At 54.5% G+C, this 17,870-nt stretch overlaps 2 protein-coding genes and 1 long non-coding RNA gene across 8 annotated transcripts in view; 1 reads left to right on the forward strand and 2 right to left on the reverse strand.

The window, feature by feature from the left end:
- PLEKHJ1 (pleckstrin homology domain containing J1) overlaps positions 1-4,600 on the forward strand; it is a 10,125-nt gene extending 5,525 nt beyond the window's left edge. Inside the window, exons 2-6 of the mRNA XM_027703083.1 lie at positions 73-140; positions 1,130-1,196; positions 3,204-3,294; positions 3,468-3,531; positions 4,000-4,600. Coding sequence (XP_027558884.1) covers positions 73-140; positions 1,130-1,196; positions 3,204-3,294; positions 3,468-3,531; positions 4,000-4,083 — 374 coding nt within the window. The 3' untranslated portion in view covers positions 4,084-4,600. The remainder of the gene's footprint in view (positions 1-72; positions 141-1,129; positions 1,197-3,203; positions 3,295-3,467; positions 3,532-3,999) is intronic.
- A 9,945-nt stretch (positions 4,601-14,545) lies between these two features.
- Positions 14,546-17,870, reverse strand: part of DOT1L (DOT1 like histone lysine methyltransferase) — a 69,653-nt gene continuing 66,328 nt past the window's right edge. For all 5 annotated transcript variants that reach the window (XM_027703074.1, XM_027703073.1, XM_027703072.1 and 2 more), the window contains one exon: positions 14,546-14,783. Coding sequence is in view for 1 of the 5 variants with exons in the window: in XM_027703077.1 (XP_027558878.1) it covers positions 14,776-14,783 (8 nt within the window). In the remaining 4 variants the exon portion in view is untranslated. The remainder of the gene's footprint in view (positions 14,784-17,870) is intronic.
- LOC113977185 lies at positions 16,061-17,864 on the reverse strand. Of its 2 annotated transcripts, none has more exons than XR_003537279.1 (2): positions 17,064-17,864; positions 16,061-16,980 (listed from the first exon to the last, which is right to left on the reverse strand). It is a non-coding gene; the product is annotated as an uncharacterized LOC113977185 (long non-coding RNA). The 2 variants fall into 2 exon arrangements; XR_003537278.1 differs by having other exon boundaries at positions 16,061-16,999.

Raw genomic sequence — 17,870 nt, forward strand, 5'->3', positions numbered from 1 at the left:
TTTTTATTTTGTTTTTATTTCTATTTTTGTTTTATTTTATTTTATTTTATTTTAATTGAACTGTCCTTGCAGTGCTGAAGAAGCGCCTGGTGAAGCTCGTGGTGAACTTTCTCTTCTACTTCAGGACAGACGAGGCCGAGGTATGGAATGTGCTCCTGGGTGGGATTTGCTTCCCTCCCTCTTCCTGCTTTTTCCTGTGGATTGATCGTGTGGGAAAACGGGGCTGGGACAGAGTGTCCACCTTTCCTCAGCTCAGCAGGGCTCCAGGAGAGCTGAGAGGGACCTGGGACAGGGGATGGAGGGACAGGACACAGGGAATGGCTTCCCACTGCCAGAGGGCAGGGAGAGATGGGATGTTGGGAAGGAATTCCTCCCTGGGAGGGTGAGGAGGAGCTGGGATGGAATTCCCAGAGCAGCTGTGGCTGCCCCATCCCTGGGAGTGTCCAAGGCCAGGTTGGATCAAAGGAGCAGCCTGGGCTGGTGGGAGGTTTCCCTGCCCATGGCAGGGGTGGGACTGGATGGGCTCTGAGGTCCTTCCAGCCCAAATGTTCCATGGAATGTGCAGTAAAGGAGGTTTCCAGGCCCTTCCCTGCCTGGTTTGAGTCTCTCACGTTGAGTCTCTTGGACAAGAATTCCCAGGGGGTTGCTCCTGTTCCAGGCCACGTCACCCCCTGTCCCTGCTCAGCACGGTGTCTGTGTGTCCCTCCAGTGTCTGTGTGTCCCTCTGGAGCTGTTCCAGCTCCCCACATTCCCCTCCAGCCCTGCCCCGGCACAGGGGGCTTGTTGTGTGTCCCAGGGACAGTTCAGTTGTGTCTCAGTTACTGGGCGAGGAGGTTCTTTGCTGCCTTCACACCCCAGCAATGAGCAGCGAAGGCCAGGCTGACTCTGAGCCGGTGGAGGTGATTAACACCTAATTAACACATGCAAAGTGCTGCAAGTGAGACCGGCACTGGAGGCACGGCAGCAGCACAAAAAGGTGATTAAAGGGTTGTGGAACATCCTGCAGTCAGATCGAATTATTGCAGAGTAGCACCAGGGTGTCAAACTTGCCTGAAAGGCTCCAGGGAGACGCTGTGGGGTCAGTGCTGGGGGAACTGTGGGTTAAACCCTCTCTCCATGTGTTTTCCAGCCCATTGGAGCTCTGCTGCTGGAGCACTGCAGGATCACCAAAGAGGAGGAGAACGTCTTCTCCATCAGTGAGTGCTGCCTGGGCACCATCCCTGGGCCTTTCCCCCTGGGCAGAGGGAAAGGAGGTGTTTTGCTGCTCGATTCCTGCTGCTCTGGTGGCAGTGGGGTCAGCTCAGCCCTGCCCTCCTCTGTGGGGTCAGTGCCCCTCACCCTTCCCCTCCTCAGTGGGGTCAGTGCCCCTCAGGTGAGTTTGGTCTCTGCTCCCAGGGAACAAGCGACAGGACAAGAGGAAACAGCCTCAAGTTGTGCCAGGGGAGGTTTAGGTGGAATATTAGGGAAAATTTCCTCCTGGAAAGGGTGTTCAGGCTGCCCGGGGCAGTGGTGGAGCCGCCATCCCTGGAAGTGTCCAAAAACCGTGTGGATGTGGCACCTGAGGACGTGGTTTCGTGGTGCACGTGGTGGTGCTGAGTTCGTGGTTGGACTTGATGATCTTGAAGATCTTTTCCAACCTTAACGATGCCATGGTTCTATCCCTCAGCTGCCAGCTGTCCCTCCCTGTGCCACGTCCCCTCCCGAGCCCGGGGCCATTCCAGGGATCCTGCAGGGCCGGAGCAGTGTGGGCTTTGCTCAGTGCACGTGCAGAGCAGCCAGAAATCCCTCCTTGGGGAGGGGGGGTTTACTGACAGATCTCTGCTGTGCTGCTGCATTTTGTCCAACCCCCCCAGTGGTCTCAGATAAAGCCTCCAGGGGCTGCTCCTGCCCTGTGCTCCTGCCCTGTGCTCCTGCCCTGTGCTCCTGCCCTGCTCCGTGTCCTTGTGGCGATACCGCGGCTCCAGCTGGATCCGTGTCCCCCGGGAGGGCCTTTCATCCCACACGTGCTGACAACAACAGGATGTTCCTCCAAGGCCGTCCCTGTATCTTTTGGCCTGGCTGCAGGGCACAGCTGTGTCTCCTCCCTGGGGCTCCCCCTGCCCCACAGGGCCCCCGAGCAGCCCCAGTCCCGCTGAGTTTGGGGGTTTGGGGCTGTCTGTGGGGAGAAGAGCAACAGGGCTGGGGAAGGGACTGGAGCACAAGTGCTGTGAGGAGAGGCTGAGGGAGCTGGGGCTGTTCAGCCTGGAGAAGAGGAGGCTCAGGGGAGACCTCCTCACTCTCTACAACTCCCTGACAGGAGGGGGGAGCCAGGGGGGGGTTGGTCTCTTTTCCCAGGCAACTCTCAGCAAGACAAGAGGGCTCAGGGTCTTCAGCTGTGCCAGGGGAGGTTTAGGTTGGATATTAGGAAGAATTTCTTTCCAGAGAGGGTGATCACCCATTGGAATGGGCTGCCCAGGGAAGTGGTGGATTCTCCATCTCTGGAGGTTTTTAAGATAAGACTGGATGTGGCATCAGTGCCATGGGCTGGGAACCACAGTGGGGTTGGATCAAGGGTTGGACTTGATGATCTCGGAGGTCCCTTCCAACCCAGCTGATTCTGTGATTCTATGATTCCTGAGGGAGGGAAGGGTTAAACCCCCCAGCAGCCGTGTGGGGCTGGGGCTGTGCCACCCTTGGTGCAGCCTGACCCCTGAGGGGCTGTGCAGGGCAGAGCTCTGGGCTCAGGAATTGCTGAGATTCCCAGTTCTGCCCTGCACAGGACCGGAGCTGCACAGGGATTTGCACAGCACCACATTCCCAAAAGCCTCCAGCAAAGGCAGCTCAGGGCCCTCTCCCAGTGCAGTTCAACTCCTCAGGGGCTGCTCTGTGCCTGCATCCCAGGCCCTTCCTCAGGGCTGTTTTTCCCTTTCATTTAAATCCCCGGAGGCTTCCCAAGGAGCCTCAGGGAGTTCCAGTCCCAGATCTGCTCCAATTCAGTTGCTGCCATCTGGGAAGTTGCTGTTCCTGAGGTCTTTGGCTGCTGGAAGCTGACAAATGCCCCGGGCAGCTGCTCCAGGGCAGCCAGAGCAGGGAGGGAACAGGAGAGGGTCCAGGGCCGGGGTTCCCAACTCGCTTCCAGCTCATCCTCGTTAACAGAGGTGCTAATTGAGCCTGGCAGGGGAGCACAGGCTGCTCCCCTCGAGCCTTTTCCTTGTTCCTGGCAGGTTTCATCGAGGAGCCAGAGAGGAAATACTGCTTCGAGTGTGCCAGTGAGGAGCAGTGCCAGGAGTGGGTCGAGGCCCTCAAACGAGCCAGGTGGGAAGAGCCGCCGGAGCGAGGCTGTGCCAGGAGCTCTGGGATCAGCCTGGGGGGGAACCCGGGAGCACAGGGCTTGTCTCCTCCCAAACCAGCTTCCCCCCAGCCCTAAATAGCACCTGAAACTTGCCCACATCCTCCCGTGCTCAGCAGGGTCTGTTCCTGTCTTGCAGCTACGAGTTCCTGAGGAGGAGCCTGATCTTCTACCGGAATGAGATCCAGAAGATGACGGGGAAGGTAAGTGAGGCCCTCGGGGTCAGGTGGTGACTGATGGGTTTGGACAGGAGCTGGGGATTGTGGGTGTTGCTGCCAGTCCTGCACAGGCTGTTTGATCTGGAGGGAGATCCCAGATTCCATGGGGAGCCGTGGGCTCCACAGCCGGACCCGAGCACCTTCCTGTGCCATGCTCGCTCTGACCCTCGGGCACACACTGCCATGCTGGGGGGGCCAAGAATTGGAGCTGGACAGGCCTGCCTGGGCTCCCAGCAGGTCTCTGGAAGAGTTCACCCCCAGCCCTGGCCAGATTTGTGGGTGGAGATGCTGCTCCCACCCTGCCAGGCCCCTCGGAGCGTCCCTGCTCCAGGTGACTCCCTGTGCCCACAGCCCCTGGTCACCTGCTGTGTCCTGTGTCCTCCCCAGGAGCTGCTGGACTTCCTGCACCCCTTTATCTGCCTCTCACTGCTGCCTCCCTGTGCTCTCCTGCAGGACCCCCTGGAGCAGTATGGGATCTCGGAGGAAGCCCGTTTCCAGCTGGGAAAACGCCAGCAGGAATTCCCTCACCTGGGCTGAACTGGCTCCTGAGTCCTGAGCAGGCTCCCCAGGGCCACCCCAACCCCTGGGAAGGACAGCAGAGCCCCACAGTGACCAAGGGACTCTTTTATTTATTACCTAAATCATTTTTTATTCTTTTTTTTTTTAAGGGAATTCCTTGTACATTCCCTTGTACACTCCAGCTGTGGAGGCTGAACTGCTCCCTTGGGGTGGGAGCAGAACCCCCTGGCCCCTGGGATGACAGAGCTCCCAGCATCTGATGTCCTCCAGGGCCTGGAGCTGCTGGAGCTCCAGCCCTTCTCCTGCTCCTCCCTGTCCCTCTCCTGAAGGAGCTGCTGGGCTTTCCTGGCTCAGGATCTTCCCTCAGTCTCCAGGGAGCCCCTGGGGCTGTAAGAGGATGCTGTGATCACATCTCTGTGCTCCAGGGTTAACCCCCTCCTGTCCTGGCCTCTCCTGCTCCTGCAGAGCCATTCTGGGGGCTGATGGCTGAGCTGGTGAGCAGGGAGGACTGGGAATGCTCCCAGTAACACTGGGAATGCTCCCGGTAACACTGGGAATGCTCCCGGTAACACTGGGAATGCTCCCAGTAACACTGGGAATGCTCAGCCACAGCTCCAGCTGCCAGGCAGGAGCCATCTGCTCCCCTGTGCCGAGGCAGCAGCTCTGGGCAGCCGCTGGCACTTGCCTTTGGGGGTTTTCTTTTCCCTTCCCTGGGCAGGTGTTGTGATTCCTGGGGGCTGGAGGAGCCCTCACTCCAGCCCAGCCGAGGGTACGAAGGGAACAGTCGGGAACAGGGACAGGGAGGGATCCCTGTGGGCTCCTGCCCCTCTGCAGAGCTGTGGGCTGAGCTCTGATGCAGCTTCCCAGGGAGGAAAGGCAGATGGAGAGGTTGGCAAAGGCAGGAGCTGCTCCCTCTGGCTGCAGGTTTGGGCTGCAGGGGGTGAGTTCAGCCGGGCATGAACCCTCCAGGCCCCGAGCCACGGCTGCAGCTGCAGCTGCTCCCCCTTTGGGAGCATCCAAAGGGACAGACCAAACACTGCCAGGGCTGCCAGGGAACCAGGGCTGCCAGGGAACCAGGGCTGCCTCCCTGGGGCTCCGGGAAGGAGAAGAGAAGGGTTTAGGAGCAACATCCCCACCCCACCAGCTGTGGCTGCAGGGAGGAAAACTGCCCAGAGAGGAGGGAGGGAGGGAGGACCCTCCCCACAGCCAGGGCTGCAGGACACCCACATTCCTTGCTGCCACAGCAGCTCCCCTGGGACCAGCCCGGGAAAAACCCCAGGAAAAGCCCCTGGGAGGGTCCCAGGTGAGACTGTCGGAGGGTTGGTGGCAGAAGGAACAGGGAGGGGTCTGAGCTTTGGGAGCTGCAGCTCTGGGTGTTGTTCCCCTCCAGGGTGGGTGGAGCAGCCTCTGAGCTGGGCTGGAAGGGAAGTTGTGGGTCTTTTCCTCCTTGGCTGGGAATAAATGCCCAAAGAAGAGCTTTAGTGGCCTGGGCTTCCCTCTTTACCTCTCACTGCTGGGTGCCAGGGCAGTGACAGCTGTCACTGAGGCTTTATTTTTAAACTCAAAGCCAAGATTTTTCCCTTTTTCCTTCCCCACATCCTCCCTTTCCCTTGAATCAATCCAGGTGCTCCAAAAATCACCAAAATGGGCTGAGGGGCAGCTGCCCTGCAGGAGGAGCCAGGGCAGGGAGCAGGAGCCAGGGGGCATTTGCAGACAGATGGCAGCTCCAGGGGAAGCAGCAAGGAGGGATTAAAAGCAGGAACCCACAGGAGCTTGTGCTGGAGGGAATTGGTGTCCTCAGATGGCTTTGAAGTGCATTTTAATCCTCACCAGCTCTGCTTTCCCTCAGTGCAGGGGCACCCTTGACCTGGAGGGGGGGACAGGGCAGCTTTTACTGTGAAAAGTGTCTGGTCACTGGGGAGAGGATGGATGGGAGGATTCCTGCTTGGCAGTGGGATAACTGGAGCTGGGATGAGCATGGGCTCCCCCACAGCTCCATCCCACAGCCCCTGCCCTCCAGCTCCGGGGGCAGAACAGCCCCAGGATCAGGCTCAGCTCTGCATCACTGGATCCTTCCACATGCAGTTTAACCCAAACCTCGGGAATTCTGCCAAGCTTGGGGCGTTTTTAGCACGCAGAGCTGTGTCCTGGTCCTGGAGCAGGACTGGGCAACCCTTCCCCACTGGCACTGGGCAGGAAAGGGGCATTTCAGGTGCTGTTCTGGGGCACAAGAGCAAACCTCGACCCTTGCTCAAGAGGCACCAGTGACATTTCTTAACTGAATGTAAAAAAAATGCTGTGAAGGGTTCCAGGGTCCAGGAGCTCAGATCCTTGCTGGGGCAGGGCTGGCACATGGGGGGGGGGTTGTTCAGCTTTAAGGGGAGATGGTGCTTGTAGACACTCCAAAATCTGCATCAACTGCTGGTGATTTATAGACAATTGATCGTTTTTCACACTTGGGGTTTTGTATTTCAGTCAGAGCTGGGTCCAGGCTCCCCCAGAGCCATTTCTCTGTTGTATGTTGCCAATAAATCTTGGTTTAATCCGTGTGCTGCTCAGAGCTGTCCTAAGGCACAGAGCCTTGGCAGGGAGGGGGGGGTTGCAGGGCTCTCACCTGAGCACCAGCAGCTCCAGGGGGTGTCCAGGGGATCTCCTCCCCCTGGAGCAGGAGCAGGGATGGGGGGAAGGTGCCTCTCCAGGAGCCAGCTGGGGGTGGCTCCATGATGGGGTTTGGAGAGGATTCTCCATGGAACAGTTTGGGTTGGAAGGGACCTCTGAAGGTCACCTGATCCAGCTGATGGTTGGTGGTGGAGCCAAGGGGCAGCTCCAGCCACAAACATGTTTGGGATGAGCTGGGTCAGGCCCAGCAGAGCCGGGAGCTGGGAAGGGTCCGGAATCCAGGGCTGGTCCTTGGTTTAGGAATTGTGGAGTGAATTAACTCCCCTGGCTGATGGCTTAACTCCACTGCTGCCACTGCTGGGTAAACGGGAATGTCACTGGGAGGGGTTGGGAATCACGGGATCATTTAGGTTGGAAAGACCTCAGCGAGTCCAACTGTCCCAGCACTGCTGAGGCACCACTGACCCTGTCCCAGGGGCCACATCCACGTGTTTTTGAACACTCCCAGGGATGGGGACTCCACCACTGCCCTGTGCCAGCGCTTTACAACCTTTTCCATGGAGAAATATTCCCTAATATCCAATCTAAACCTCTCCTGGCACAACTTGGGGCTGTTCCCTCTCATCCTGTCCTTTGTTCCCTGGGAGCAGAGCCTGACACCCCCCCAGCTCCCCCCTCCTGTCAGGGGGTTGCAGAGCCAGAAGGTCCCCCCTGAGCCTCCTTTTCTCCAGGCTGAGCCCCCCCAGCTCCCTCAGCTGCTCCTGCTGCTCCAGCCCCTTCCCCAGCTCCGTTCCCTTCCCTGGACACGCTCCAGCCCCTCAATATCCTTGTCTTGAGGGGCCCAGAGCTGCCCCCAGGCCCCCCCAGGCCCTCAGAGCTGAAGGTGGTCCCTAATCCAGGTCAGAGGGTCTCTGTCCCTCCTGTGCCACCAGGTGCCCAAATCCCATTTCCTGGCCCCAATTCCAGGCCCTTCTGACCCAGTGAAACTCCACAAGATCTCGGTGTATTAAAATACAGACACTTTAATATAAAGACAAAACTTCAAAGCATCGTTTCAATTACAAATCAAGGGAGAGACACAAGAAATTAAGTGGAGGGAGTGGAGCAAAAACTAACTCTTACATTGTGGAGAATTAGAAAGGCAGGGTGGAAATATATATATTATACATACATATATACACAGCAGAATTCACACTATTTCTATGGAGGAATGAAAGGAATGACAGGACAACTTACCAGTATAAAATAAAATAAAATAAAATTAAAAAAAAATCCCAAAAAAAAGATAAATTAGGGGAAGTTTGAATTTTAAATAATTCAGTTTAATAGGCTAAATTATATAAACTAATTCCTATTCACTAGGAAACATCCCATATCACTGTCCTAAGAAAATGGGTTTTTCAAAAAAATCCATTGGGAAATGGACTTTTATTAGTAGTTAAAAGTTTACTAATCAATTCCTGAGCAACAGCAACCTCATCCTCTACTGCTTTCCCCATCCAAGTCCCACTCAGCGAGGGCAGGCTCTCACTCCTAAAAAGTTTAAGTAGAACAGAGACCTAAAGAGTTGGGTTTTAATTGGAAAAAATCGATCACTTCAAAGATTAATAGGTTAAAAAAGCCAAGCAGGATGGACCAACCCATTCCACCTGTTCCTCAATAACTCCAGAGATGAGACCTTTTAAAAAACGATTTGACTGCACCAGAAAAGCAACCAGATGTACCTTGAGAAAACCAAAGGACCACAAACCTGAGAACTTCAGGGTCAGCATCTCCCAGCTTGGAATTTCAGGGTGTGATTTTGTTTTTACACCATAAAAAACTCAGGGAGCCTCTTCAGGAAGAAGGTCCCAAACAGCAAAAGTACTGGAGAAGTACCTCCCATTTTTTTTTGTCTCGGGTTTAAACCCTGAAGTTCTCAAAAAACAGCATCTTTTAATGCAATATTCAGTCTAAATAGATATTTATATATTTATAACGCATAAGGATAAATAAAATATGGCACAACAACATTTTGAAACTGGTTCTCCAGCTTTTAGTGAAAACCTGATCCACAAACTACAGAAATGGAGCAAAAAAAAAGGAAAGAAAAAAACCTCTTTAAAACCAGTAAAACTTCAAATCCTCATTCACTGACTGCACATCTGTGCTCCCAAAACTCCAACTCCTGGGAGTTTTTCCTCAGTGCTGCAAAGATAGTTCACAAAAACACTGTCTGGTTTCTGCTCCCCGAATGATTTTCCAACATTGAGGGTTCACAGCCTTGTCCAACGTCCTCCCCTGCTCCAGAGGCACCAGAGCCTGGAGCTCCCAGTCCTGACTCCTCTCTGTGCTTTTGGCTCAGGCAAAACAACAACAAAAGCAGAATTTTCCACCACAGCCACTGGCGGGAGTTGGGAGAACTCCAAGGTGGAGTTATCCAAGAAAAAATAACATGGAGAATCCCCCGGGTAAAGGGTGAGTTTCAGCACCAGAATAATCGGGTTCTGCAGGACGTGACCAACCAAAGCCACCTTGGCATCAGCACCAGGACAAAGCACCCAATCCCAAGGGATTCCATGAGCAGCACCCACTGGCTCCGTGGGGACAGTGACCCCTGTTCCCGGGGCTCGGGGGTGCTCAGCACCAGCTCCAGACCCAGCCCAGGAGGGGAGGAAGGGCCAGGACAGGAATCACCACCAGCAGCTGGAGAACAAACTCCCAGCACTGGGAATCTCCTCCAGCAATGGGCAGGAGCGGGGCAGGGAAGCAGGAGCATCCCGAGGGCACAGGTCCCACAGATCCCACAGGTCCCACAGATCCCACAGGTCCCACGGGGGGCCCTGGGGGAACTCGGGGAGCTGGAAGCACTTGCTGGCCCTGAGTGTGTGTCCCACCTGAGCCAGAGCCAGGAGTTCCCTCTGCACCCCCAGGGACTCTCCCTGTCACCCAATCCCTCAGCTTCTCCTCTGCCTGGATGCTCTTCCAAGTGGAAAAATAGTGGGAAAGGGGAGCAGATGCTGCTTTCTAAACACACAGTCCCAGCAGGAACCAAACCACACAGGCCCTGGAGGCCACCTGTCCATGGCTCATTATTCCATGATAAAGGAAAATTCCACCTTCCCCTGGCAGGGGCAGCCCAGTAGTGCAGGAAGATCCAGGCTCTTCCAAGGGCAGGCTGGGATGAGATGGAACAGGATGAGCACGGGGAGTGAATCTCCTGTGGTGTGGAGCATGTGGAGCACCCTTGGGGTGGCTCTGCAGGAACAGGGGAGGCAGGTCTGGCTCCACCTCCTCCCACTCCCCTTCCAAGTCAAGGAGACCATCCCAGATCTGTGCACAGGGAATCATGGGACAGGCTGGGTTGGGAATGACCTCTAAAGTCACCCAGTCCAAGCCCCAAAGAAGGAGGTTGAAGAACTGTCCCCAACCTGCCTCTCAGAAGGAAACTCCCCCAGCCAGCCCTGCCCAGGCCCAGCAGCTCTGGAGTGCAGATGTTTCCAGATGTGATGGAAGAGCTGATCAAGCTGGAGACCTCTGTACTCCCAGGGTACAACTGCACAAGTGACTTCCTCAAGTCCTGACTGAAGAAAGAAGAGACTCAGCACCTGAACCGAGCGGGACCCGGAGCTGGGAGAGCTCCAGGCTGGGCATCAAGTCCTGGGGATTTGGAATCTCCAGATTCAAGAAGTGATGAGCAGATCTGTTCATGAGCAAGTGATGGAACCCTCCTGCCTGGGGGGCTTCAGCCACTGTGGATCACAGAGGGAGACCCTACGAGCTCTCCTTCATCCCACCAGGGATTCCTGGCACAGGGGGAATCCAGCTCCCCATCCCAGGCGGAGCCCGGGGCCAAACCCAGCCCAGAGCAGGGGCAGCACAAACCAGGCACTGACAGAGGAAGGGCTGCCAGCACCAGGAAGGAAGGAAATGAGATGGAAGCACAAGGAAGTCCTTCTAATCTGTCTGCTCAGGGAGACACGAGGTCCTGCTGACAGAAGGAGCAGCTGGAGCTGCTGCCCAGCCCCGAATGTCCCACACAGGGAGGATGTGCTGCTCCCCTGCTGCTCCCCTGCTCCACCCCTGCTCCTCTCTCCCACTGCATCCATCCCACTGAGAGGTGAAGGTGTTCCCAGCACTGCTTGTCCAGACTGATCCACACTTCTCCTAAAGGCAACAGCCTCCTTTGCAGCAGGAGGTGATGGTGGGACACCTCAATATCCCCATTATCCCACACACCAGCTCGGATCCAGCAGCACGAACCTCTCCATCCTCCAGCAGTGTTTTCCCACTTTCTCCCTCAGCATTCCAGCTGTGGGTGCCTCCACACCCCTGGACAGTGGAAGGATTGCTGCTGAGTGACTGATCTGCAGCAAATCCCGAGTCCAGATGCCTTTGGAGCCCTCCCAGGACAGGGGGGATGTGTCCCAGGGGACTGGGCCTGGCGAGCCAGAGGTAGCAAATCCCCAAAAAAGGAAGAGCTTGTTCCTCAAGGCTGACATTGAGCAGCAGGGACAGGTTTTCCTCAGCACAACACTCAGGAAGTTCCATTATTTTTTTTTCTGGCAACAAGCTGCATTTCAGCTTCCTGCCGAGCCCCCGGCTGGCAGCAGAGCTGTGGAGGAGAGGGGACATGTGTGACAGCCCTGGAATGACTGGACCCAGCACAGGCAGGATGTGGTAACACAGAAGGAATTCTTTTCTTTTGGCTTTGATGACTCCAAAGTGTCTTCAATTATTGCAAACAGGTCTCGGGCTCGGTGCTCGGACAGTGGGGTCAGGGGGTCGTGGGCCTGGAGCCACGTGGATGAGATCCCAGCAGCTCAAAGCTCTTCCTTCAGCCAGGGAAAAGCTCTTCCCAGTTTGCAGAGGAGAAACAAGTTGGCCAGGGCTTGGACTCGATGATCCCTGTGGGTCACTTCCAACTCAGGATTCCAGGATGCTGAGTTGAACTTGCAAAGCCATAAAACATCAGGGAGGGGGAAGACAAAACCAGGAATCTCTTGGCCACATCTCCCAGCTCACACAGCACTGAGACATCAAAACCTGCCCTCCTGGCTGCCCACCTCAGCTCTGCTCTGCAGGCACCAGGTCTCCAGGCCCCCTCTGGAAGCACATCCCAGGGATCAGGACCAGGTCCATGGCACAGGGAAGGTGCCGGGTGTGGGGGAAGACACTGGTGAAGCCAGAGCAGCTCCAGATTCCATCCAGGACAGACCCAGCACTGCCATGGCAGGGGGGAGGTGCAGAGGTAGGTGAAGGCTGAGGCTCAGCCAGGCTGGATCCCCTTCCAGCACATCCCAAAACACGCCAATCCCTGCGTCGGGTCTGCTTTCCTTGGGCCTTCCTGGATGATTCTGGAGACTCACCAACTTCAGGGCACTGGGGGGTTGGCAGTGGCCCAGGGGTTGTGCTGCCCATTCCAACAAGGACACTGCTGATCCACAGCACAGGGGACACTGGGGGACAGGGGGATGCCTTTCCTACAGCACCCACTGGAGAGCAGAGGGCAAACTCAGGGTTGTGGAATCCTGGAATCATGGAATCACTGAGGTTGGAAAAGAGCTTTGAGATCACAGAGTCCAGCTGTAAAGAGCCATTGCCAGGGCCACCACTGCTCCATGTCCATCCTGCTCCCAGACAGCAGCTCCTGGAATGCTGTGAACACCAGGGCAGGGAGGGCCATTCCCACAGCAAGGATCTGTCCATCCCCAGCACCCAAGGAGTGCCAGGGCAATACAGGGTTATAGCAGTGCTGGAAAGCACGGGGGGTTCTGCAGGATCTCTGCACTGGTTCCTTCTCCAGCAGCATCTCCACACGTGTCCTGGGAATGCCCCAAGCCCTCCCTCACAGCACACGGAGGGGGGGGCAGAGTTCTCCTGCTGATCTCTGTGCTTTGGGGTGAAGGGGGCACAGCAGGTCCAAGGAGCACCATATCCTGGTCCCTCTGCAGGCAGGGAGCTGATCAAATCAGGGTGATGAAAAGCTTCTCTTTGTCTTTCCACTTCTCTCACCGGAGGAACAAACGATGGGGGAGGTGTCGCTAATTAAGGCCACTGCCCCTCCACTAATCACTCAGTTAAAGCCTCCAGAGGCCCCAGCACTCTGCCCTGGGCTGGGAAAGAAGCTGGAGCTGCCCAACTCCCAGCTGCAAAACATCTGGGTTACACTGTCCTCCTGGATTCCAGGACACTGTGTTTGGCTTCCACCAGAAGCTACTGGATGTTCCTCACTCTCCCCTCGGAGCTCTGCTGCCCTTCCCAGGCTTTCATCACGCTGTCAGTCCCTCAGCAGGAGCTCCACTGCCCAGTCCTGCCCCACCCACGGCACAGAAAACGTTCCCAAACGTCCCCAGTTCCCAGGGCTGTCAATCCCTTCCCTTCCCAGGGAATAAGGCGGCACAGTCGGATCCCCAGTTTGCTCACAAAGGCTGCCCACGGAACACACGCTCGGGAATCAACAAAATAACTGCACTTGGTCCCAAATCTCTCCTCAGATTGCTCTTGAACACAGCATTCCCAACCCTGCTCCTGGATCCAGGCAGAGCCCAGGAGGGCAGAGGGACCTCCCCTCCTCCCAAGGCAGGAGTTATCCAGCTGTTGGGGACCCCGGGATGCTCCATGGGGTGCTCACAGCCAAAGCCTGATTGCTGGAGGTGGGAGACTCCCCAGGAGGGATTTAAGGACACAGAGCAGCCACTGCTGCCCCTCAGAGCACCAGGGCCAGCAGGGAGGGGTTTCCCAAAGCCTCAATGTGGTTTTTCCAGCCATTCCAATCACAATCCCCCTCCCACTGCAGTTGCCTTTAGTGGTGCTTGGCCCAGCTAAACTCAGCCCAGCCTGATTCCTACTGGAATCCTCCTCTTCCCCTCACTTTGTGCACTCAAATAAGTTTTCACAAGTTCACTGTGCATTGTACAACCTAAAAGTGAAATAAAATATAGGAAATCCGTAAGTTTCCATCACATCTCCATAATATCAGCCTTTTGGAGGCTCTTTCTGTACACGAGTCACGACACAACCCCTGCCCTCGTGGGACAGTGGCAGCACAGCCAGGCAGAGCAGGGTGTTTTTGTGAACTACCAGTTCAAGACCTACTGAAAGCAGAGGAACACAAAAGCAAAATGCACTTGGTCAACAAATGTACAGGGCTAAGCCAGCTCAGAGTCAAGTATCAAAACCCTACCAACAAAACACTCGGAACAAAACCAGCAAGCCGGGGAAATCTGCCACCTGCAGCAGGACAGAAGCACAACGTTCAGAATTCCCAAGGCTGGGAAAAGGGCTGGACCAACACCAGTGATCACACACCCCCTGTTCACAGGCCCTAAGGGAGCGACCAGACTTAGCTACCAAAATTCACAGTGACCTGAGTGCCACCAGCACATGGCCCAGGGGAGGAGTTTGAAAGGGGCAGCACTTGGAATTCTCGTGTTCCAACCGTGCCCTGGAGCTCTTTGCCACCAACACAACTCAAACCCACCCAGCTGGCAGCACCTGGCTCAGTCCAAATCACCCCCAGGGAGGAGAAGTCCTTCCTCTGTCACTCACTCTGCTGCCAACCAGGTGGATTTTGGGATACAAACAGAGTCAGGGGAATAAATAAGCTGCAGGCCTTCCCAAAAACTGGGTTTGGCATTGGTCAACCCTCCAAATCAGCACCAAGGGTTCAAACTAGAGGCACAGTTCTGACGGACAAAATAGCACCGAGGAGGCTCTTTACATCTCTGCTGGTGTGCCAGTCCTTTAGTATTCAGAGAATTTAATAATAACTTGTGTTTATGAGTCTAGGTGGAATAAAATAAGTCAAAATTGTTTTCACTTTAAAAAAAGATAAATACTTTATCTAAACTATCAACAATACAAACTGGAGCTTTAAGCGTTTCTTTTGCCTTTTTCTTTTTTTTTTTCCTTTTTTTTTTTCTTTTTCTTTAACTCAGATTCACAGTAAATGTTTGCTCTGTTGTTTAGGTCTTTTTATGGTTTTTATTTTGTCCAGTAGTAAGAGAGTAGAAACCCCTGCACAGGCCAGGTGAGCACCTTTCAGTGGAAGCCGAGTGAAGTTGGTCCACGTTGTCCTTGCATAGGTCACATTGGGTTGAGGTAGAAATCCTAGTTACCTGCACAACAGGAGGAGAGGAAGAGACTCATCTAAATAAAAGACCAAAATCTGCTGTGTGTTAGATGTGTCAAGCATTTCTACACTGCTCCAAGGCCTCCTCAGCCAGCAAAGATGGAGCAGCTCTTGGCCCAATCCCCGTTAGATGAGAAGGATGGATGGATGTCCCAAGAGACACAGAGCCCTCCAAGTGGCAGTTTTTTGAGCTGACAGTGGGACTGTGTTGAACTCTGTCCCACGGGACTGACCTGGAGTGGGGGAGAGGATCCTCCCCCAGCACTTCACTGGTTGTGCCACACCTTCATCTGCTCTGGATTTTTTAATACCATGAGGGAGAAACTGAATCCCAGGCTGGTTTGGGTTGGGAGGGACCTTAAAGATCACCCAGTTTCAACCCCCTGCCTTGGGCACCTTCCACTATCCCAGGTTGCTCCAACCTGGCCTTGGACACTCCCAGGGATGGGGCAGCCACAGCTGCTCTGGGCAACCTGTGCCAGGGCCTCTCCACCCTCACAGCCAACAATTCCTTCCCAATATCCCATCTCACCCTGCCCTGTGGCACTGGGAAACCATTCCCCCTTGTCCTGTCCCTCCATCCCTTGTCCCAAGTCCCTCTCCAGCTCTCCTGGAGCCCCTTTAGGCTCTGGAAGGGGCTCTCAGCTCTCCCTGGAGCCTTCTCTTCTCCAGGTGAACCCCCCCAGCTCTCCCAGCCTGGCTCCAGGGCAGAGAAGCAAAGCAGGATATTTTAGCCCCCAATTCCAGATGCCAGCCTTGGTTCAGCAGGGCCTGAGCACGGATATTCCCTCCAAAACCAGCGGAACTGCTCCGACATGTGACCTGTGCTTGAGTCACAGGGAGCAGCATCACAGCCAGTCTGCCATCTCCGGAACCATCAGTTCTGCTCCCCTGCCCCACAGCCCAGCTTTGTCACCTACCTACTCTTCTCCATAAGCCATTTTTGTGCCTTGTCTATTATCCCCAATTTTTAGTGACTGGGACAATCTCGGCCTAGTCCAGCACGGCCTCATGCCCAGGGGTTCCCACTGCACAGAACCCCAAACCTGACCCTCCTCACCAGCCCCACCCTCACTTTTCCCCATCTTGTCTCTGTTCAGGGTCTTCCCCACCCCACACAGGCCCCACAGTCCTCAAAGCCCTTCCTCTCCTGGGGGGAAGGACAGGGAATACTTACGTGCCTCACAAAACCCCAGGGAGGCTTTGTGGTGCCTGTGGAGCAATTTGGTGAGGAAAACACTTATACACAATGCACAAAGAATCTCTCAGGTATATTGTAATCTTTATAAGCAGCAAAGAGTGTTTTCAACCACGTTTGTAGCTTTGGGATCAGTGGACACAACAACAGCACAGACCTACACGGAAAGCACGGAGCCAACCCCGGGGCCGGACAGGCTGGTGGCCCTTGGCAAGCACGAGTTGTTTGACAGCAGGATGCCCCAGATATCGTCAGGAACCACAGCCCCCAGCCCTGTGGTGGTACAGTTTATTCTGGAGTTGCTCTAGAGACAGTTAAACACCTGCTTCAGGAAGAACAGACACAGCCATGGAACCCTCCTCTCCTACGGCCTCTGTGTGGGGCACCCTGAGCGTTCCCTGAGTTCTCATCCCAGAGGTTGGGACACAGATGGAGCATCTGCTGAGCCTGTTCCTGGCAGCCCTGGCAGTGCCAGGGCATTCCCAGCCCTCCTGTGCTGCCCAGGGCAGGGACAGACTGCACTGCAAGCCCAGGGAATCTGCTCTCTGGAGCCTGACACCTGGAGATTTGGAACTTGAGGACTATTTTGAGCAGCTGCTGTTGACTGGCAGTGAAACCAAGACCACCACAGACAGGCCCAAAGTGCCACCACCGGACAAGTGTGGGACCAACTGCGTGTGGGAGGGTCAGAAGGGCAACCCCCACTGCCACCAACTCCATAAAACCACACCAAAACCAGACATTTCCTCCTGCCTGCTGATCCTCAGGCACAAACACTTCCACGAGGTGATCCCAACAATCCTGACCATGATCCTACAGTGCCAGAGCAGTTCCCCCTGTGAGCATTCCTTGTCGAGAAATCCTGACTGCCAGAGCACAGAGTGGCCACACTTCCCAGCCTCTGCCACCAGGTGACTTGCTTCCCACATTTCACATGGCTTTGGCCCATTTTAGAGGATTCTTCCCCCATTTTAGAGGATTCTTCCTCTGTTTTAGAGGTTTTTCTCCCCATTTCAGAGGATTCTACTCTCATTCTAGAAGTTTTCTCCCTATTTTAGAGGATTCTACTCCCATTTTAGAGGTTTTCTCCCTATTTTAGAGGATTCTTCCCAGTATAGAAGATTCTTCCCATTTTGGAGTTTTCTACCCCATTTTAGATGTTTCTTCCCCTGTTTTAGAGGATTCTTCTCCTGTTTTAGAGGTTTCTTCCCCCATTTTAGAGGCTTCTTTACCATTTTGGAGATTTCTTCCCATTTCAGAGGATTCTTCCTGTTTTAAAGGTTTTTCTCCCCATTTCAGAGGATTCTACTCCCATTTTAGAGGTTTTCTCCTCATTTTAGAGGACTCTCCCCATTTTAGAGATTTCTTCCCCATTTTAGATGTTTCTTCCCGTTTTAGAGGATTCTTCCCCCATTTTAGATGTTTTCCCCATTTTAGACAATTCTTCCTCTGTTTTACACATTTCTTTCCATTTTAGAGGCTTTCCCCCCATTTTAGAGAATTCATCATCTGTTTCACAGGTTTCCCTCCCATTTTAGAGGATTCTTGCCCCACTTCAGAGGATTTTTTCCCCAATTTTGGAGGATCCTTGCCCCATTTTACAGGATTCTTCCTGTTTTAGAGGTTTTCTCCCCATTTTAGAGGATCCTTCCCATTGTAGAAGTTTCTTCCCATTTTGAACATTTCTTCCCTATTTTAGATGTTTCTTCCCCTGTTTTAGAGGTTTCTTCCCCATTTTACAGGATTCTTCCCATTTTAGAGGTTTTCTCCCTATTTTAGAGAATTCTTTCCCCGTTCCAGGTTCCTTCCCTTTATAGACGCTTCTTCCCATTTTAGGGGATTCTTCCCTCATTTTAGAGGATTCTTCCCTCATTT

Source organism: Neopelma chrysocephalum, unplaced genomic scaffold, assembly GCF_003984885.1.
Source record: "Neopelma chrysocephalum unplaced genomic scaffold, ASM398488v2 Primary Assembly neopelma1_201, whole genome shotgun sequence".
NCBI lineage: Eukaryota > Metazoa > Chordata > Aves > Passeriformes > Pipridae > Neopelma > Neopelma chrysocephalum.